The sequence below is a fragment of the Corvus cornix genome, chromosome 4 (assembly GCF_000738735.6).
Source record: "Corvus cornix cornix isolate S_Up_H32 chromosome 4, ASM73873v5, whole genome shotgun sequence".
In the NCBI taxonomy this organism is placed as follows: Eukaryota; Metazoa; Chordata; class Aves; order Passeriformes; family Corvidae; genus Corvus; species Corvus cornix.
In genome coordinates, this window is record NC_046334.1 from 64,878,317 (window position 1) to 64,900,328 (window position 22,012).

Consider the following 22,012-nt stretch of genomic DNA (forward strand, 5'->3'; position numbering starts at 1 on the left):
TGTTGGCTTAATTTTTACAATTACTTGAAAGTTCATTGTGTTTTTCCTGATAAAATCCAAGCACTAGTAACAGTAAACGTAAGCAAGTGCTAGATACAGACTAGTTTAAAGATGCTGGGAGGGGGAAAGTATCTCAGACATACATACTTTTTATTTGTCAGATTTTTTTTAGTACAAGGTAGCTGTACTTAGGACTGTGATTTTTTTAATCAGTGTATTGAAACACTAATTCAAATAAGTTAGTTTTTATAAATTATTACATTTTTATTTCCAATACAGTACTGATGGGCATGTCTGGGAGCAAATGTAATTTTCTATTGAGAATGAATGGCTGAACATATTCACTATATTTTGTCTTTAATTTCAACAGAATATAAGTGAGGATTACTCATGACCATGATTAATTTATAATTTGTGTGTTCTGTGTTTAGGTTTAATCTTAAAAATGGAGCGGTATATAGGATGTGAGATTTCTAAAGTGCCTTTATCTGATATTGCTCAGAGGATTCTGACAGCTTTGCAGTCTATTCCTGTAGAAGTTCGTACTAACAGAGATAATAACCAGAGTGAGTAAATCTCAGCCTATATGTGTTTTTCAGTTGAAAAATTGAAATATCAAACCTCTAGTCCCTTTTTTTATATAGATGAAAAGAAAAGGTGAGAGTTTAGGTTTACAGGTTTAGAAAAGGAATTAACTGTAACTGTGACATTTGCTGGGACTTTTCTGATTAAATAATGTTACCTGAGTACAAGGAACTGTACCACCAATTTAATTTTTTTTCTTTCTGTTTTGCTATGTGGTACAGAAGTATATGGGAATTTCAAGGTGTTACTTAAGTAATTCTATTCAATGTAATAAATTAGATGCATACATTAGCTTGACTCTGGACTAGATGTTTAAAGATCACTGGAGGTACTTGGAACTTACCAAGTGACCTGTGAACTCTCCAGACTCATGTCTAATCTTAAAACATATGTTCATTAGCAGTGTGCTCATTGTGAAATTCTAGGGGGAAGAGTGAACAAAAGTCCCAGTGAAGGAGCAAATTAGGTAATGTTAAAAGTGCCTCAGCAGATCTGGAACACTGTGGATACTAAGGAGGTTTTGCAAGGTGCAGTTTTTATTCTCAGTTCTGTGCAAGTCACAGTCTATCATCTTGTGGCTCTAGAAAGAACCAGATAGAAAGTTGAGTTTTCCTTGATTTTAGTTTTCTGTTTTCTCCTGAGAACTAAATCCTGGAATATTATCTGATCAATGGGCTTTAAATCTAATGTTTATTCTTGTGTACATCATGTTTTTTGCAGCCTCCCTTTTATATAAATTATGGTTCAGGCTCCTCTTTCAGTAAAGCTTTGGATCAGTGGAGCCTGGTGGTGTACCAGTGACAAAGGTAGTAGTTCATCACTGTGTAAATCAGTGATACATGTTTAAGGAAATATGGGATGAGTTAATTTTAAAATGTTGCATTGTATGTGTTACATCTGGGACTAAAACCCAGATGATTTTACAGAATTTGATCTCTTTTTAGCCTCAGTTTGATATTTTACTTCTCTTGCTACCTTGTCATTGCCTGTGTGTGTATATATATATATATATACACATACAGCTTTAGTATGGGTCTATAAAAAAGAAGTTTGCCTCCTTTAATAAAACAGAAACAACTGCAAACCTCTGATGTTGGTCTGTTTCAGACTGTATGAACTGTATTTTATAGATAGATTTTTAAATTTTAAATTCTACTTAATGTAAAAGCTGTTTGTCTATAGAAGGTAAATATTGGGCTCAAATAGAACAAATATCTGCAATGTTGACCTATTTGGTGAAATTCTGTGGTTATCCTGGCAGTGGAGCTCTAATGTTTCCATCAAGCCTTGAGGAGCTGGAAGGCAAGGACGGGTTTCTGCTGCCATCTGGTGATACTTTGTCATAATTCAGAAACTGGAAGTTGGCAGATCTCTTCAATACCTGTCATACTGATTATTGTGTGCTGGAGGAGAGAAATGTAATCCTTGTCTGTGTGGATTTGTCAAGGAAAAGTGTCTAGCTGTGAAACAATTAAAAGCACTGAATATAAACTCAGATACTATCATTCTTAATTTATTATCTTACTGTTGTAGAAAGTGCTCAGAAAACCAAAGGTAAAATGTTTGAAGCTCCAAATACAGCTGTGCCATATTGGCTGTTCTAAGAGTTTGGGTTAGAAGTCTGAGCTGGAGCTAAATGTCAGACTACACACTTAGACCAACATGTAGAAATAGGCTTAGTTTCTTCTGTAGACAAAGGTCTTGATTTGCCCAGACAAGTTTTTTTAAAACAGTTCTAGTAAATAGAAATAGATCACCTTATGCTTTGACATTGGTCAAAACCATTGTTGTTTCAGAAGTACTGGTAATGCAAGTTCATAGCCCACAGCAGCAGTTTAGTGTTGTACTCAGTATGGGGGGACAAAATACGTGCTTTGCCCGTGATGTGTCTTTTGGCTGGGCAGTAAGATAATCTAGAGATAAAGGCATCCGAACTCGTTGCAAACTCTGGAGAGACCTGCACTTCAGGGGAGTTCTCTTTCCATGTTCCTCCTTCTGTACCCACAGACTGTAAGTGCCACTAACCTGTTACCCCTGGCTCCTTCATTTCAGTCTTCACTTGCTTCTCCTCTTCTTGGGACTTCTGGACAGTGCTAAGGCAGAAAAGAAACACGTGTCCTAATGGTTTCACTTGCCATGGTGTGAGTCTGAGGTGCATTTCCAAACCCTTCTTGGAACTGCAGCATCTGTGCTTTCAGAGCCGTGGGCTAAAGGTCTCTGGCAGTTCAGTGGGGGCCCAGACTCACAGCTGTGCTGTGCTCTGTGTCAGACCCAGCACCAGTGGCTGTCCTGCTTCTTGTGGGACTGGTGTCACCTTATTTTCCTGTCAGTTTGTCAGGTCTGAGTTCTCCTTGCTCTCTCTCACCTGGTCTTAAAATGCCTGTTCTATTGCAAGATGAACAATGTGAAAAAATTCTCTGCAGGTGAAACATGGTCAGTTGTTTGTAGGACATGAAATGCTAAACTCAAATACAAATAATGCTTTATAGAACAAAGATTTTGTGGAATACTTGCTGCTGAATTCCAAGAAAACAGTTAAGCTGTGTAAAGTTTCTAGAGTTTGGATTTTTCTTTTCTTTTTTTTTCCTTCATGCTCATACCCCCAGCTTTACTATGACCAAACTGAGTTGTGTTTTCTTGAAAGAGGGAAATTCACATAATTATGGAATTATAGTAATGCTTTCTCTGAATACCATGGAAAATGTTTTTAGCTTTGTAGTGAATTTTAAGTAATTTTTTTTATTAATGGTGACAGAGCAGGCTTTTGCATCGATGCCTTAGGTTTTAACTTTTATATTTTTCAAATCATGTACTGCCTAGTGTGTAACTCTGAAGTTTCTTGTAGCCTGTTAACTTCTGCTCTCTCATGCTAGGTAGACATAACAAAGCCTCTCCGGGGCTGCTCTCCAAGGACACTCAGACTGTCCTAGGCCCAAAAAGTAAAAACCAAAAGCCTCTAAAGGGAGGGGCAAGCTTGGGGAAACTACATCGTTAACTGAAGCTTTAATTGGAGAATTAACCCTGATATGCAAATGAACCAAACCTGTAAAAGTGCAAAGAACTCATGACCTGTTGTCCATCTTGGGGTCCATCTTGGCAATAGCCTCTGGCTCCCCGGGGAGTACCTTTGAAGGCCTTTCAAACAAATACCTACCTTTATTCCCTTGCTCTTTTCTAGTCTCTGTTTCTAGGATGCCTCTTTAGGCATCAGCATATGCGTATTTTGGAACCTGCACGGCCCTTTTAAGCATGAATACTAACTTGATACTAACTTGACAAGTGGTTGTCAAGGGAAATTTTTTGACAATTCTTTTAGGTTTGGTAAAAGTGTCAGTAACATAACCTTGTATGTAACCTAAGTTATATGGGCTGCTTGCAGATTTATTTGTGTTGTAAATTGTTTCTTCTTTTTTAAAGGTATGGAGAAGACAAAGGAAAATAAACTAGGTGATAAGGATGCACATCTGAGAAATGAAAAGGCAAGCGTTTTGTAAGATTGAAAACCACTAAAAGCACACTTTTTGTAGCAGGTTTGAAGTTATAGACTGGGTCTTTCATAACAAGCTTTATCATGATATATTTTACACAGTCATAGTTCAGATAACTTCCTCTGTCTTATTTTACACTTGGCCTATATTTACCTATGAGATTCTTGGCCCCACTTCGGTTCCCTTTTCACAGGAAGCTGGTCTTTTATGACAGATTGATCAGAAATGTGATTGCCACATTCAGACAGTTACCAGGGTTTAGAAATGTTCTCAGACTTCTGTCACTGAACAATCATAAAATGAGCTGATTCATGTGAAAAATTATTTTATATTAGGAAGCTTAATTTTGGGTTTAATCGTCTTTCTGAATTTTGTTTGATGTGCATGTGAGTGTCAGTGCAAGAGTGGGAACAGGTAACTGTGGCAGCCGCAGCTCAGGCTGTGATTGTAAAATCCATTGAGCTGATTGATGAGTTGCAGATGCTGCAACTGATCCAGCTGCAGATTTCACAGCCTTCCTTACTCTGACTCTGGTGCATGTTGCACACTTCAATTCCATTCAGGTTGCTCAAGATGTAGAAAACTGATGCCTTGTGTGGAGTGGGATAGTTTCCTACAAATTACATTGGCTTCCAGGTGCTCATGCAGCTGTGGGTGCACATGGATAGTAGTGGAGCCCCTTTATGTGATGATGAGACTAATACTGACTCACTACATCTAATGAGATCTTCCTACATTGACATAAATTATGAAACTACATCCTGGGAGTCATTTTTTCTACTTCCAGCCATGTCATTATTTCTAACAGATCAGTTTGTCACAGAAGCTGCTGTTTCTCTCTGTGGTTAATTGTAGTTCCAACTGTATTATTCTGACTTGATAATTAAATTGCTTTGTTCTTATTTTTTTTAACCTTTAAAAGAGAATTGCTTATTCCTGATTCTGTAATTACTAGAGTGTCGTAATTCAAATTCTGCTGTGTTAAATGATAAAACTATTTGCAGTTTGACTGGCGAATACACTTGAGTGAATTAGTTGCCTTTCTATGGCTCTTAAGCATTTGGCCCTTCTGTGGTGTACTAGGGCCGGTAACATACTGAGGAAATTTCTGAAGGAAATAAGGATGAAGGAGAAGAATTCAAACATTACCATGCAGCATCTTGCTTAATGCTGTTTAGTAGCATGCTGCTGTAAAGGGACTATCTGGAGTAGGAAAACTCTTCTGGATGTAGTGGATTAAAATGAATGGAATATAATACTTACTCATACAGATGATAATAATTCTTCAATGCAACTTTCTTATGTATTTTTGTTATGTCTTACAATCCTCTAAATTGCTTGAAGGGATCCAGTTGACTCATGTACTTGAACTTCCAAAGCAGTCATTAAAGTCCCTTGCCAGAAGTTCTATAACAAATGAAGCTGTCATGAAAACAACTCTGAATGTTGAAGCTAAAGATGAATAGTCTCTTCCCTCTTCAGACAATAATAACCTTGTCACTGTGGAAGACAGGCTACTGGGCTAGATGCATCTTACAGTTGTTAATTTGCCATTTTTAGTGTTGGACTACCAGTAGATTAAAAAAAAAAGTGGTTGTGGATGTAAACAATATATGTCATCAAAATAATCTCTACTGATAAATACTTGAATTTTGGTTTATGTAATGTGGTTCCCTTAAACTGGCTCTGTTTTGTTAGTATCAACATTTTTTCATAGAATTTTGCTTTCTTGGAAGTTTATCTCAATAAACTTCATGGAATTTTTAATTCCTCCTAATAAGTCAAATAATTGGATCTGCTAAAAAATTTCTGATTTTCCCAGGAGGTTTGTGATTCCAGAATTGCCATATTAAAAGCAACTACCAGCCCTGAAAGAAAACCTTCTGGTCAGATAGTCAGGACAGTGCATACAGATGAAATGCTTGGCTGTCAAGATATTAAAATGGTGAGCTGTTACCAGGATTCAGGCTTCCCAAAATGGGGGTATCGAGAAAGGAGTCTTTCAGTAGAAGCAAAAAACCTGAAGAATGGGGAAAAGAAAATAGTTACTCCTCTTAAAAGAAAACAAAATGTGTCTACATCTTGTTCAGAGAAAACAAGAAGATTGCATGTAAATACCTCCGTGTCCTCACATGAAAGAAGATACAGCTGTACTCCTGGACAAGTAAAGTCTTCTGGAAGGTACCCTTGTGATATCAGCAGTTTAGGATGTGAAGAAAGAAATGAACTGCTTGTAACTCTAGAACAGGCCGTGGCTTTTGTAACTACTATGGTATTTCAAGATGGTTCTTCACAGCTCAACTCAGAGCAGGTTAGTGAAAGATGGGTTTTGTTTAGAGTCAGTTCTATAGAACCCTTTCAGTGTGCATTTGACTGATAAACACAAACCCGTGTCCACTGGGCACACTGGTGTATGACATACCAACATGTACATTTAGATTACATTTTATTTTAAAGTACCAAGTAAAACTTGAAGAAAATGAAACTGCTAGGATTTTTCTTTCAAGGCTGAAACACTTGCATGCTCTTCTACTGTGTCAATAGTGTATGCAGTAACTGTAGCATACATAATAGGTTTCATATTGTAAAATATTTGAGAATTTTTCTTTATAGGATTGCACAAAATCTGTCAGAGGAAACACTATTGTAATTGTACTTAACAGGCCTCTACCTCATCAGTAAAAGGAGTTGTTGTGCTGGTGAAGAATCAGACTGATCACCCTTGTCCTCCCAGTCACACTTCAACTGGCTATACTTGGAATGCTGCTAATGAAAACGATAAATTATTTTATTTCAAAACTGAACAATCATCTCCCTGGGAACAAGAACAGGCTCACAAGAAAATTTCTTGGTGAGAGTATGTGAGAAAAAATACTGTTTTGCTTTACATATGCTTTCTGCAGTAATGATGTTGGTTACTTAGCGCAAGCCTAATCTCCTTACATGTCAGACTCCTTGAGTTTCATATTGGCTGTATTAGTTCTATGTCAAGTCTGGACTAATACAAACCAAATAGGAACAGACTATTCCTTTGGGCTCAGCATATCACTGACTGCAGCCCTTGCACAATTAGTTTGGGATTCTGGTAGGAGCTGTTTACATTCACCTGCAAATCCTTTATGAGCAGTTAAAGCTGGATGGCACCAAAGAATATGTTTTGTCCAGGCTTATCTTTCTTGTATTTTATCTTCCAAATCCTGAATTGCATTTCTTATCTAGCACATTTATGATGGACATCATTGTGATAAGCACCCTTTCTGAGCTTTGTTAATACTTTAAATCTTTTTAGCACAGGGTTTTTTAATGACTTTTGACATTCCAAATGAAGTTTTACTAATATTCAATAATAACACAATATAATTTTGAAGTGAAGGCTCTGTGTATCTGTTTAATGCTTGGATTAAATTTTAACAAAAAGTTGGACTATGTTTTAAACTTCCAGTTACTGTAACCGAAGTCCATTTTTATTCCTATTAACTTAGAAATCATATCCCATAAAGGGAGAAATGAGAATTGAATCGGATTCTTAGATGTAATAGTCTAGCATGTTAGAACTTCATCAGAATATTTTATGACTTTCAGGAATAGTTGTTTTATTGTAAACAGCTGAATTTGGATTATTAAATTACAAAACATTAATTTTCAAGATGTAGGACTTGGTTGTTAGTTGCATCTCTTCCACTGCTTGAATTCATGCCTTGAAACAAGTCATAACTTTGGTGACCTGTACTTCTCCAGCTATAATATTGGGGTTACGTGACAAGTAGTTTAATAGCATGTTGTCAGATTGAATATAGGTTGTTGTGAATTGAGAATAATATATCAGTAAAGCATGTACATATAAACAGTAAAAATTCAATAATAAGTTGAATAAGGATATTAGCATTTAGATTTAACCTATGGGTAATTATTTATTGTAAGAATAGTGCAGTTGTTTAAGAATGGATCTATAATGCATACAGCAATACCTAGTGATCCATGTGATTTCTAATATGTCCAAACCCTTGGGATTGTGGTCTCATACCATCAAAAATGCTTTATAAAATGATTATTTTTCTGTATTGCCCAAAATAGAACTTAGTAAAAAAAAGATACACATAGTTGGTAAATCTATATACTGATGTATATATATAGATATATAGTTGGTTACATCTATTTAAAATAGCATGAATAAGGGAATTACAGACATTTGCAAGAGGTATGGAAATACACGACAAAGAGAAGCCTTTTGGATTTAAACAGCATATTAACACAGGGCAGTTATGACAGTTTAGATTGTGTAGCAACTTTTAAATCACTGTTTTATAATGCTACATCAGTTTAGCCTCTGTGATCTTATTTGGGTACATTGAAGTATTACAGGGATGCCAGTTGGTGTTTTGGATTAAGGTTGCACTTTAAGAGTTAAACAAGGATTTGTTTTCTTTATGTGTATGTGATAAAGCATATCTGCTAGGATGTTTTATTTTCTTAGAGAACGTAGCTTTGAGTATTACTGAATTGAGAATTTAATATTCAAATGCAGTATTCTGTTCCTATAGGAATAAGGAAATGGGTTAATTGTTTAGTATTAGATGCTAATTAAACAAACAGTAAATAGATTGACTAAATCTGGTAGCATATAGTGTGTGTTAATGAACTACTTCTGTGCAGGCAAGTGTTGTTTCAAATGCTACAGTGCAAAGTTCCAATAATTTGCTTCAATGCAAAAGATTTCCTGAGGACTCTACTTCAAGTTTATGGTGATGAAATCAGCTGGAAACAAGGCAAGTATTGAATCTATGATCTCATCCTGTAATCTCTGCGCTATTGGTGTTTCTGTTAAGATCACTAAGTGTAGAAATAACTAAATTGGTGGTTAAGTAATATATTGAAAAACAGAGTTTAGTACCATGAAAAAGAGCACCCTTCTTGGGGGAGGTTGTGGCCAGAGGCTTGGCACATCAAGATAACATTTCTTCTCAGAGCAGGAATCAAATAACTGAGTAATTTAAGGATAGCTTCCAGTGGAAACAAAAGCTCTCAACACAGTCCTGACTGTAGCCAAAAAGGTCAAACTACTTCATGTTTCATATTCCCTAGAAAAAAACTTCCTCTTCTCAAAGGAAAGGCTGAAATAAATCCCAGAGATGCTCATAGTTGTCAGAACTAGAAATCATTGAATGGCCCTTGTTTTTTTGATAGTAACAAGACTCTTCTCTGTGGATTTAAAAGCAACTGCAAACAACAGGCATAAGATGTAAATATGATCTCTTGTTTGGGGTCTTTTTTTTTCAGTTTTTGGGGGTTTTTTTGGTTCCATGTATCAAATTACTGCTGAGTGAGTTACAAAAGTACACATGACCTTTCAGGGAGGGCTCCCTCTATGGAGAATCGTCAACTTGTGCTCAGCATTTGAAAAGTTTCAGTAAATCACAGTAAACTCTTGATCTTTCAAAATCTGGTGTGAAGATCTGTATGAAAACCAGCACTGGAAATGGGAAAGATGGGGAAGGAAATGCCATAATGGGACTGGTGGTAGTGACAGTTTTGTAACCTGTACACACAGAGGAAGTACTAGATAGGTTAGATCCTACCTGATCCATGGGATTTGAATCTGAAGTTTCTGGTAACCAAAAGAATTCTTGTCTAGGCTTTTAAACTTTGAAACTTGATGTTTCCTCACATATTATTTCTGCTATGAAAAAACAAACAAAGCTCCAATAAAACAAACAAAACCCCTAAAATTCTTTTTAGAGTAGTTCTGAAGCTGTAATTTGCATTATGGACATTAAAATTTGCATCCAGGTAAGGTGTAGCATGGAGTTCTCTATAAATGTACCTGTAGGTCATCATTTGAACTTACTTAGGGGTTACTGAAGAGGATACTTAGGTTTATCTTTGAATATATCACAAAGCAATGTAGTTATTAGTTTCTCCTGTTCTTTGTAGAGCTGCAGGACACATGTTGAGATTGTAGTTCAAAGGGAAGTGAAACAGCCCTGGGCTTGGCCCATCCTATCCATCTATGTGAACGTGAGGGTGCACTGTAAGCACATATGATCCTATAAGACAAAAGGTTCTGAGTTTTGGAAATGATGCATTGTGCACCCATATGTGAATTCGTATATATATGTTAACAATCTTGGTCTGATTATTTGGAAGTAAATCTCTCCCTGATTCCCAATAGCAATTTTGTGGATATCAGTCAAGTTAACAACAGTAAGAAAACTGTACCAGAGTGAGACTCTTATAAAAAGAACTTCAGCTTGAAATTTTTCAGTTCTAAGAAAGAGAGGTTTTTACAGTAAATCTAGGGAGCCAGAAGTTTACTTATATTTGAAAACTTGAAAAAAATCAACCAACCAAAAAAATTCACCCTAACCTCACAAAACAACTCTTTGAAAATATGCAATACTGAACTTCCTCCTGTGTAGTCATGATATTGATTGTTAGAGCTGCAAATTCAATGCTTAGCATTTTTCTTGAGTAAATACTTTTCTGATGTGTGTCTGCAGGAAAGATGGGCCAAACTCTAGAGCTATTTTTCAGTATGGGAGGTAATTTAAATATTTTGAATAACTTGTTTTTGTAGTTGCCGATTGTGTCATGTTAGATCCAAGGATTGCAGCATGGCTGATAAACCCCAGTGACACAGTTCCTTCCTTTGAGCGTTTAATACAGAAGTATTTTGAAAAGCCTTTTTCAAAGGGAACAGAAAATACAGATACAGGCACTTTGAGAAATGTATCTGTAAGTAGTTTGTTTTCAGTTGTTTGTGGTTGAGTTAAAAAGGGAAGGAAATTATAATAGAATTGCTTTTGCTTAGAAAATATTGCAAAATAAAATAGATAATGCTTTTCTAATGGAAGAACATGATTCTATTAATGCTACATGTTGGAAATCTAGAGAAAGGGGAGAAGGGGAGGTTTCACTGCATTCTACCAAGATGGGAGCTCATCCTCCAGGAACACCTGTAAAATTTTCCTTCAAAACTGTAAAGTTCAGTAACAACATTAATTAATATATAATTTTATGCTTTTTCTGTTCATCTGCCTGCGAAATTATTTCTAGCTCTCCTTTCCAAAATGTCTAATGCTGTGTTCTCCAATTCCTGTGGACTTGTAGCCTATATTTAGTTGTTATTAACAATTTTGCTAAATTTCACAGCTGGTAAAGGACACCACATCATAGGCTGAGAAACATCAGTGAGTCAAATGTGAACCTTCAAGCACTTTTATGAAAAAATCTGTGAATTTTAATTCTCAGTGTGAGAGAATGCATGATGAACTTTTTGAGACGTTATGCCCTGGCAATTTCTTCCTATATCTTGTCAAATGTCTTCCTGTATTCCTATTGAAATGTATTTCCTGAATGTTACAAAATATTTGTGTCTGTTTTGGGCCATGGTAATCTACTGTGGACACCTTAGCCTTCAGAGGTTGTTTGAATGATAAGATGTAGAGCAGTCTAAATAATGGATTGCTTGATGCCATTCACTTTTCAAAGACCTCGCTTGTTCAGAACAAGTATTGCACCAGGGTTATAGGACTTGTAGGGTACAAACCCACAGATGTCAACGGGGGTTAGAGCATGAACAGAGGTCAGTAGTATTGGCACCTACCCATCAGTGTAGACATTCTGGACAAACCAGAGCCAGTTTACTTTAAAACACTCTAAACTGCAGTTGTTCAGAAGATACTTCATGAATTAAGTTATTAGTGTCGGGAATAGACAAGCAAACAGACAGAAGTTATCTGTGGTTATTTCTATGTGTGATGGCCCTGCTGTGAGTCAGCATCCTTAATCTTGTCTCTTCCCTTAGCTTGACTCGGTCTTTTGTTCTTCAGATATCACATCTGTTCTTAGCTATTTTTCAACTCTGTCATCCTGATTCCCAGCTCTGAGTTAAATATTGAAATTTTATTTCCTTCCTGTCCTACTTCAGGTCTAGTTTGTTTCCTTGCTCCAACCATCTCCAGTGTCTTTATGCTGACTTGTTCACTTAATTCCCAGTTAATCCCTCCTTGGAACATCCTGTGCTTATTCCCCCCATTCCTTATTCTTTGTCACCTGGACTCTCACACTTCCTTTTTGGCTTTTCTCTTTGCTCAGTGAGTCCCAGTTCTTCCTGTGAATCCTGGCTCTTTGCCAGGTTTATCTCTTCAATCTTCTTGCTCTGTTTTTACTGGTAGATTTCTAGCAGTTGTCTGTACTGCCAGAGGGATCTGTGGTGATACATCATCTTGTGCCTCACTACTTCAGTGTAGCTCCTTGTCTTGTGCTAGTCTTGTCCACCCACCACAGTACTTGGAATGACTGCTGGTTTATTCTGTAGCCCACAACTCACCCACACACCACGAGCATGAAGATGTGCTGCTTGCTGCTTGCCTGTATATTTGGTGCTGTGCCGAAGTGGTCGTGGTCCATATTCCCTGAAACATTTGCTGGAACAGGTGCTAAACATTATGCTGGTCATGTCATCGCTGCATTTACTGATGAGGAATCTTGGTGTCAGTTGAAGCCTGTCACTGGGCTCTCTTCCACTCCAGAAAGGGATCAAGCAAGCGGTCTGTATTTCACAGACAGCTCGTTTGTTCCAGAACAAGTTGGTATGGACAACATTTCTTGGAGAGAGGTTGATGACTTTTCACTGCAGTGTGTACTAGATTGTTTTAGAACAAAGATTATCACCAGTGGATCTAGATAGTTCAGCTTTGAAGAGAGCCCTCTGCATCCTACCTTTCAGGGCCTGCTGTTTCTCAGTCTTCATTAAGTTTATTTTTAATGGTCATGTTCTTGGAGCGAATAGTCATACTCTGTGTTTGTATACATTTCAAAATGGTATTCTAGCCAATTGAAGGAGGTGGCCTGGTGCTGTGTGGAACACCTCTGGGAAGGAAGTGAACAGTTCTGGCACAAAAGTAGCAGTACTTATATGAGAAAGAAAAATGCAGGGAATTTTTCCTCATTTTACAAGTAGTAAGAAAACTCTGACTTCAGTGTCAAAGGCAGTTTATTGATAAAATATTTCTCTGTACTTGATGCAAAATGTAAATAAAGGAACAGGCAAAATCTGGAATGTTCATAATCTGTAGTGCTGTGTTAATGATTTGGGTTTGTCAGAAATCTAAGAACATTTCTAAAATGTTAACAGAAGGCATACAGAAAAGCACATTTTTACAATTTATACATATTAAAAAAGAAAGTCTAAATATTTTTATGTTAGCAATATTTTTGTTAGTTATTGATTTATTTTTGATTTATTTATATCAGTATCAAAACTTAGGTGTGAACTTGGAGAAGCTTTATAATGTAATGATGGACCTTGCTGATGGCTTAAAGGTAAGACATAAAAAGAATTTGCTCAGGAATAACTATGTAAGTATCGAATTAGAGAGTTAATGATTATTTCTCATTCAAATTGGAATAATAGAATGCTTCAGTCCTTAGTGGTTTACATTAGTAGTCAACATTTAAAATAAATTGCCCATCAAACATGCCATTTTTTCTAGAAGGAGATGGTGAGCGTCAAGCTTAATCTTTAGAAGAAACTTTTTCTCTACAACAGTTAATTAAATGAAGATTCTGAGAACAAGACAGTTTCATAATATTGTGACTTTTCTTTTAGTGTTTTAAATCTATATGTTACTGTCTAAAAAGTATTGACAGAGGTAAAACATAGTATAGCTGGTTTTTTTCCATGTATTACCTGTGTATGAAAACTCTCAGCATATCTTTTGTTCTAGATTGTGTTAGCCAAGCACTGGTCACACACTGGAACAGGCTTCCCAGAGAGGTGGTTGATGGCCCAGGCCTGTTGGTGTTTAAGAGGCATTTGGACAGTGCCCTTAATCATATACTTCAAATTTTAGTCAGCCTTGAATTGACCAGGCAGTGGGACTAGATGGTCTTCGTAGGTCCTTTCCAAGTGAACTATTGTATTCTATTTTACCCCTTATTGCAGTTCAGAATAAATCTCAAGAAGTCTGTTAGTGTGTGTGTGTTTGTTTTCTGCCTGTGATCATATACCTGGAAAAGTGCCAGGATATAGGGATATGCTTAGGTTCTGGTGGAGGGGACATCACAGTTTCCTGGGGATTTTCTTTGAAGTTGCTAGTAGCAGGTGTAGGGCTTAGATCATTAGGTGATGGAGCCATATAAGTGTGGATATCCAAGAAGCCCAGCATGGTGAACAATCTGAAGGGAGGCAGCAGGGAAACACCAAAGGCACAGGAACACCGAGATCCAGCCTACAAGAGTTTTTAGAAAAGTCAGATTGCTTCAGTGGTTAGAGAAAAACCAGACTTTCTGTTCTCTGTAACTAATTTGGGAGCATAACCCTATCAACTCTTATTTTCTTCCTAATGAAAACAAAGTTATGAACTATGAATATTTGCTTAATTGTTCAGCTGAACAAAGGAAAAGGGATAACTGTGTGTCCTATTATAATGAAGATTGATTTAAAAATAAGCTGTTAAGAAAAAAAAAAGGTATATATCTTTCTTTATTAGCATTCTTGTACAAAATGGTTACTATTGCAGAATTCCTAGTAACAGCATTTAGACACTATGATTTACACTAAGTAGTACTTCATGCCACAAACAGTGTTGTTGTGCAAAAAGGGAATGTACAGAAAGTGAAATACTCCTCAATGGAAAATGCATTCACCTAATGACACTAGGGTATGTTTTAAGATCAAAATTAGCTGGTACTGAAGAATGTATTTATATCTTACTTTACAGGCTCAAGGCTTGTGGAACTTATTTTGCACATTAGAGCTTCCACTTATCAAAATTCTGGCAGGTATGAAAGTTCAGTTCAAAATATGAATCTTCACTATTTTCACACAGCTGCTGACTATGCTCAAGTGGGATGTAATTCCTCAGAATATGAAATGCTATCTTAGCCTCATAACAGCTGTGTGAGTTTGAGTTTCCATTTTACAGTCTAAGAAGCATGTAAGATTGAAATTGTCAATTATAAATGTTCTTAACCTAAAATTGTATTTACAGTGATGGAAACACACAAAATATATGTGAACAAACAAGAACTGAAAAAAACATCAGAGATCCTAGGGGTAAATTTTGTATTAATATTTTTTCTTGGAAGTTGTATAGCATGATCTTTGTGCATTTACTGAGGATAACTGATTAAAAATAGATGGAACATTTGTCATATTTTATGTAATAGTTTGGGGCTTTTAGTATATTGTTACAAATAAAACTAATTATATTTACATTTTAGGGTACTTCCTTATTTATTTAGGCAAGTAAAAATGACACATTTGCTTCATCAGCCTTGCTGCAGAACTGAAATTGCAGTGCAAAATGCACAGGTCCTTTTGGGTTATGTGTTGTAGAGTAAAAATGGTAATGACTCTTTCTGAACCTACAGTTTCCAGTAACTGTCTTCCTGAGAAGTGATAGAGTTCTCTCCCTCTTTTTGTGAACAATACACTCTTTAAATGAGTGTTCTTTGATAAAAATAGCTACAAGAGAATCCCACTTTGTAACATAAAATTTGATTAGTTAATCATAGTGGTCCGATAGATTGCTAATTTATCAGAATAATTTGTAAAGCTCTGCTTCTCACAGATCTCTATAGGCTTCAGTAACCTAAATTCTTTGACCACAAATGTCGGTACTTCTTACTACAATAAATCGCCTTCCCAGATCATGAAGAAATAAAAATGAAGGAGTATATAAGCAATCTATTCAACCAAATGTTGTTAGCCAGCAATGATGACAGTATCAAGTACTCCATTTCTGAATAAAGGTCCAATATTCTCATTAACCTTAGAAGTAGCAGATATTGAAGAAAATAATAATGTGAACAGAATAATTTTGATGTCCTAATTTATAGTTGCGGCTCAAAGAGCTTGAACAGGAAGCTCATGAGGTTGCTGGAGAACGATTCCTTTTGACCAGCAGTTGTCAACTCCGAGAGGTAATATTTGTACTATTTCTACTTGAGGAGGTGTAAGTTCTATAAATTTACTGATACCGAAGAACTGTTAAGTATATGTATCCTTACAACTTCTGAATGATTTCCTTCTATATTATCTTATTTTCCGATGTTAATGAAGGACCTATCAGTTTTTCATGAATATGACAATGTTGAATAATCTGTATTTGAATGTATTTACATAAATTCTGTATTTATTTTTAGTAAATATATTACTGTTTTAGTAGCTCAAAAATAAAGATCTGGTCTTTTCAATACTGTGTTAGTTCTCTTTGCTACAGTATACTCTATTTACCTTGAAATTTGTTTTCTGTGTAAGTTCAAGCACCCAATAATTTTTCTTTCTATTTTAACACTTGAAACACTGAAAGATTTATTGTCTTACTGTAGGTACTATTTGATAAGTTAAAGCTGCATATGCTGTGTGAGAAACTTCACAGAACTGAAATACAGCAACTTGTATCCACCTCAGAAGTTGTGGTGAGACGGGGAAGGGTTTTAAAACCAGCTGCATGATTTAGCAAGGCTTCTGAGTTTTATTACAGTGAAATTGGAATTTATCTTAAGTTTTCCTAATGATCTTGATTTATTTTTGTATTGTACTATTTGTACTACAATTACTTGTGCCAGAAAAGAAAGTTGCCCTGTATGATGGGGAGAAACAAAGCAGCTAATGAAGGTCTCCCCTTGAGCCTCCTTTTCTCCAGGCTAAACATCCCCAGCTCCTTCAATTGTTCCTCATCAGCCTTGTGCTCCAGACCCTTTTCCAGCTCTGTTGTCCTTCTCTGGACTCACTCCAGCATCTCAATCTCCCTTTTGAAATGAGGGGTCCAAAACAGAACACAGTACTCAGTTCTGAGTACAGGGTGATGATGGTCACTGCCCTGGTCCTGCTGGACACACTATTGCTGATCCAGGCCAGGTGCCCTTGGCCTTGTTGGGCACACCTGGTTCATGTTCAGCCACTCTCAACCAGCACCCCCAGGTCCTTTTCCACCGTGCCCTTTCCAGCCACTCTGCCCCAGCCTGTAGCACTGCAGGCGTTGTTGTGACCCAGGGGCAGGACCTGGCACTTGGCCTTGTTGAACCTCAGACCATTGGCCTTGGCCCATTGATCCAGCTGTCCAGATCCCTCTGTGGAGCCTTCCTGCCCTCCAGCAGATCAACTCTTCCATCCAATTTGGTGTCATCTGCAAACTGACTGGGGGTGCTCTTGCTCCCCTTGTCAGATCATTTAAAAAAAAAAAATCATTTTGTTATATAATAATAGCAATGGAGATTCTTTTTAGAAGAGAAAAAGCCTCTATGCAGCTGCACCTGTTTCTGATTTGGTGCCACAACTGTATTGCTCCAGTTTACACAGGAGTTAGAGTAAAGTGCTCAACTCATTGCTGAACATGAATGTCTTTGGGGAAGGTAGAAGGGTTAACATTTATCTCTCAAGGAGGAAATTCCACTTTTCAGTCAAGTGTCTGAACTACCAAATATGATCTCCAGTAACCTCAACAGTATAACCATTAAATCCACACACTACTCAAGGAGAAGGAGGTTTCATAGATCAAACATGTAATCTTGGAGAGTGACAGAGAGCCTTGGGAAATGGGAGGGATCAGTGAAATAGAATTAATGTCATCTTTTTGTGGGGACGTAAGATTTGTTGCTGTAATCAAACCAATACTTTTATGTAGTCCAGTACTTGCTTTCCAACAACTGCTGAGACTTGGTTATTTAGAGAAAGGTAGGATGAAGCCTTCCAGGAGATAAATAGTAGACAATTAATCTTAAGATGTTGTTTCTCCCTGGTAGCAAGAAAAAAACCCTTATGCTTTTAAAGATACATTGTAGTGTAGTTGTATGTGTTTTTCACCCTGGACTATTGTAGTTCCAGGTATTTATTTGTTGTACCTATAAATATCCAATCTCTATTTTAATAACTTAATTCTTTTTCTCAACAGAATTTTTGGCAGTTTCCAATCAAAGTAATCATAAATATGCTTTATTTTATTGGTTTTTAATTTGACAATTTCAATTTCTCTTGAAGTTTTCCTGGAACTTTTATTAAAGCATGAACAGGAGAAATTCTCCTCTTGGATTGTGTGTGTATAAATATGTATGTGTGTATATATGTATTATTTTGTCTACTTCTATTGTGTTCTCTCTTGCATTAATGCTGCATAGCACAAAAAATAAACAAAAGGCCATAAATAACACACACATCACACCCCAGTATTTTCAAAGTTTCTGTGAAAAAGTTTTTGTGTCTGAGTCTTTTTGTCCCTGTCTGGGACAGGAGTGAAAATGAAATGGGGAGGAGTAATCTCCAGCCTTCCTAAAGAAGGCAGGAATGAAAGGAGGCTTTCTTGGGCCTGGGGTGGGATTGCTTGTAGGACATCATCCATCAGCCAGTATTTTGTCCATTCAGCTTGTCAAGAAAATTTCTTCCTCCGAAATGTATTCTGTTAAGGTTTGTTTAATAATATAACTTAAAGAAAAGTATGTCAGTAATTCACATTCTTGATTTTGCAGCTAAATAAATTGCAAGATCTTCACCCTTTGCCTAAGATAATTTTAGAATACCGCCAGGTGAGCTGATATTTTTTCACAAAGTGTAGCTGCACTGAAGCAAAATTTAGCAAGGCAGATAACATATTCATAGTTAAACAAATAAATAAGGTGGCTCTAGTGAAAATTCATTCAAATACTAATTTGTAGTCAGTATTCTTAAGAGTTTTAAATTTAAATGTTTATGGTTGTTTTACACTATGCTAGATTATAGCTAGCAAACAACTTGGTTGCAAAAACAATTGGAAAACTTCCGGTAATAATGTTAATTCTGTTAAATTTGTGTTCTCTTAATAATTAATACTGTTAAATTTGTGTAGTGCTGTAAAGCATATTTAGAGCAAAACATTTATTTTTTGAGTTCTGAAGAAATGCTTTGCATAAAGTGAAGGAGATAACTGTTTGTAGGGGATTTTGGGGTGACGAGCCACCTGAAAATCCAAAACCAACTAGTTAGTCTGCTCCCACACTTAATCTTGACATTTTCAGTGAATGAGCTTCCAAGAATTTAAAAAAAATAAAAAAAAATTTTAAAAGTGTGGGTTTGTGTTTGGTTCAGATTTTTTTTTTTTTAATAATTTGTGGCTTTTTGTGTGTGTTTGTTTGCATGTACTTTATTGAGCTGGAGATATAAGATGTAAAATAATAAATTCCAATAGTTCATTTAATAGTATCTGCAAAGCCCCGGCTTTAGGTTATAACCAAGCACTTACCCAACTTATGTGAATAGGTTAAGCTATTAGTGAGTATAAATCCATTATTTCCTAGGATAAAACTGTCTTTAAAAAAGAAAAGTCTACAAACAAGATGCATTTGGAAATTAGGATCTTTAATTTGAAAAATTCCTTATTTTTGTAAATAAACATCTATCTTAAATTTTTTGTATTTTAGGTTCATAAGATGAAATCAACTTATGTGGATGGACTGCGAACATGCATGAAAAAGGTAGAAATATATACAGTAGCTTGTAAAGTCCTAAAAAGATGTGAGGTGATTGCAGTGTTTACAGGTTAAGAACTTTTATACATGGTAATTTTAAAAGTATTTCTTTTTTATTTTCTTGTTTTGATTGCAGTGAATTTTTATTACTTTTATTTCTGTTACTTAATTTTGATACTTATATTAAATAAAATTTAGCAGTGTGTCTTCATTTTTTTGTTGTTTTTTATTTTACTTGATTAAAGGGATTTATTTCCTCTACTTGGAATCAAACAGGAACTGTGACTGGCAGACTTTCATCCAAACATCCTGTAAGTCAGCTTATTAGAAGATTTGCATTTTAATTGAAATGAAAAATTAATATTACTTGAACAAATATGTAATTTTTTAACACAGGAAATCTTTGTTTTCATGCAAGTCTAGCAGTTGCTGTATTGTATCTAAATGGACAGAAAAAGCTTATTAAATGGGTATTTTACTCTAGGACATATGTTCTTACAAATATTTTGTGTTATCTGTGGATCAGAATTAACATTATTACCTGAAGTAGAGGAATACAGTTGTGAGCAATGCATGTACCCTCAATACTTCCTTGTCATGTATTCCTGGTGTTCATGAACCACTCCTTCTAAAAGATCAGTGAGCCCTGGAAGGTGGGTGTTACAGAAAAAAGGGACGCTCTCTTCTTCTGGAATTTGGCTTCAGGCCTCATAGCAATAAAGGGCTCAGCTGGCAATGCTGGTGCTCTGGAAGTCTTGCTTATATGACTGTGACATTTGGGCTCTGTGCTTCCTCTCATGTCTTTGACTATAATGATCTCCATGTACATGCTTGTGCTTGAAATGTGTTTTATTTGATATTCTGGACTGCTGAGGGCTTGGGTTATCTTTTTTTTTTTTCTCCCCCACAAAATGGTCTTTTAAGGACATATTTGAATGTATTCTATGATCCCTTTTCTCTTGGTGTTTGTGATGCACGCTGTGCTTTGGCTGTACAGACTGGTGAGACCTTTGTGTTCCCCTCTGTCACAGCCCATGGCTGCATGGATGAGAGTGCAGGACCTGGTGTGAGAGGAGATGGGGCTGCAGAGCTCCAGGGGCTCAAGGCGTAGGTGAGAGAACAGCAGAAGAAAAGTAGTGACTGCCTGACTGGGGAAAGTTTCTGTTTGGTTTAATCATGGCCTTTTCTAGTAAAGACCTGGCCTCTGGCCCTGGGATGACTGGGAACAGATGCAGAGATGGGACTTGGCTCATGAAGGCTAGAGGGAATCTGTGAGGTCCTTGTCCCTTTAACTTGTGCCCCAAAGTGTTGTCATTTGTTATCTGTGCAGATTTGGGTACTGTTTATCTCTGTGCAGGACCCAGCCTTTAGCTTTGTGGGTACAAATGGCATTAGGAGCTTTCTGCAATCTTGGGAGAAAGTCCACGGTCTTCCACAGCTCTGTGTGGGAGCAGAGATGTAAACTTTAACAGCTGTGACCACTTTGCATGCATGGGCTCATGTGGTTCCTGGCAAGTCCTGCCTGGAGTGATGACTTCGGAGTTCTGACAGAAACCCATCCTGGGAGTTCTCACCCTCACCATACTGGTGACTTCCTTAGCTCTTCCTTCACCTGTCTTCACAGTTCAGGTTTCATTTACATCTTCCTACCCTCATGGTCCATATTCCCTTACAGTTTGTCATCAAACAATTTATAGGAAGTGCTTGTGCTCTTTTGTTGAACAAAAATCAGTGTTTAGGATTCTGAATTAACAACACAATGATTCTGAATTAACAACACAATGGGGAAGTGTTACTGCTGCTCTCTCTTCTCATGCAACCAGATGGGAGAAAGTGATGGGAAAATGGAAAAGATGATCATGAAGGTCACAGTTTGCTGAAGTCTCTGATGTGATGCTCAGGCATTTCCAAGTCAGAGCTGAACAGACAGCTGTCTTGAACAACCACATACAACACAAAGTGATCTTTGGCCCATCATAATGAAAAGGACATGAATCTATTTTTCTTAGAAGTTGATTTTCTTCAAAATAATGCTGCTAAAGTTAGCATCCAGGGCTGCCTAAGGCTGCCTTTTCCTTCTAAGGAAAAACATTGGCATGGCTTTTTTTGTTTGAAATGTTTATGGAACTTATACCATCTGTTTCTGAATCACTTATTGATATAGAAGATACACTGCAGTGCCCAGTCACTTTGCTAAGTGTTAAAGGATTGGGAAGATTCTTGCCAGAAATCATAAATACTGGAGATATTTTTGCAGTTACTATGATATTATGTCAAATTTTAGCTGAATTTTTGCTGAGGTAGTTTATTTTTAACTGTTTTAAAATGCTTTAACAAGGGATTAAAGCAAAAGCGTGAATCAGATACTGTGAGAATTCAAATGGAAAAACATCCCATATTCTACAGTGCTTCTGAGAGATGGGATTCCAAACAAAGGTTTCTTTTTCTTTCTTTTGTTTTGTAAAGGTAATGGATCTATCTGTCCTCTTTCC

At 36.6% G+C, this 22,012-nt stretch overlaps 1 protein-coding gene across 1 annotated transcript in view; it reads left to right on the forward strand.

Moving 5' to 3' along the window:
* POLN (DNA polymerase nu) overlaps positions 1-22,012 on the forward strand; it is a 102,784-nt gene that overhangs the window by 10,360 nt on the left and 70,412 nt on the right. Inside the window, exons 4-17 of the mRNA XM_039551590.1 lie at positions 432-566; positions 4,003-4,064; positions 5,896-6,384; positions 6,737-6,924; positions 8,727-8,839; positions 10,648-10,805; positions 13,329-13,397; positions 14,798-14,858; positions 15,068-15,132; positions 15,918-16,001; positions 16,410-16,499; positions 18,546-18,602; positions 19,473-19,526; positions 19,766-19,831. Coding sequence (XP_039407524.1) covers positions 432-566; positions 4,003-4,064; positions 5,896-6,384; positions 6,737-6,924; positions 8,727-8,839; positions 10,648-10,805; positions 13,329-13,397; positions 14,798-14,858; positions 15,068-15,132; positions 15,918-16,001; positions 16,410-16,499; positions 18,546-18,602; positions 19,473-19,526; positions 19,766-19,831 — 1,691 coding nt within the window. The remainder of the gene's footprint in view (positions 1-431; positions 567-4,002; positions 4,065-5,895; positions 6,385-6,736; positions 6,925-8,726; positions 8,840-10,647; positions 10,806-13,328; positions 13,398-14,797; positions 14,859-15,067; positions 15,133-15,917; positions 16,002-16,409; positions 16,500-18,545; positions 18,603-19,472; positions 19,527-19,765; positions 19,832-22,012) is intronic.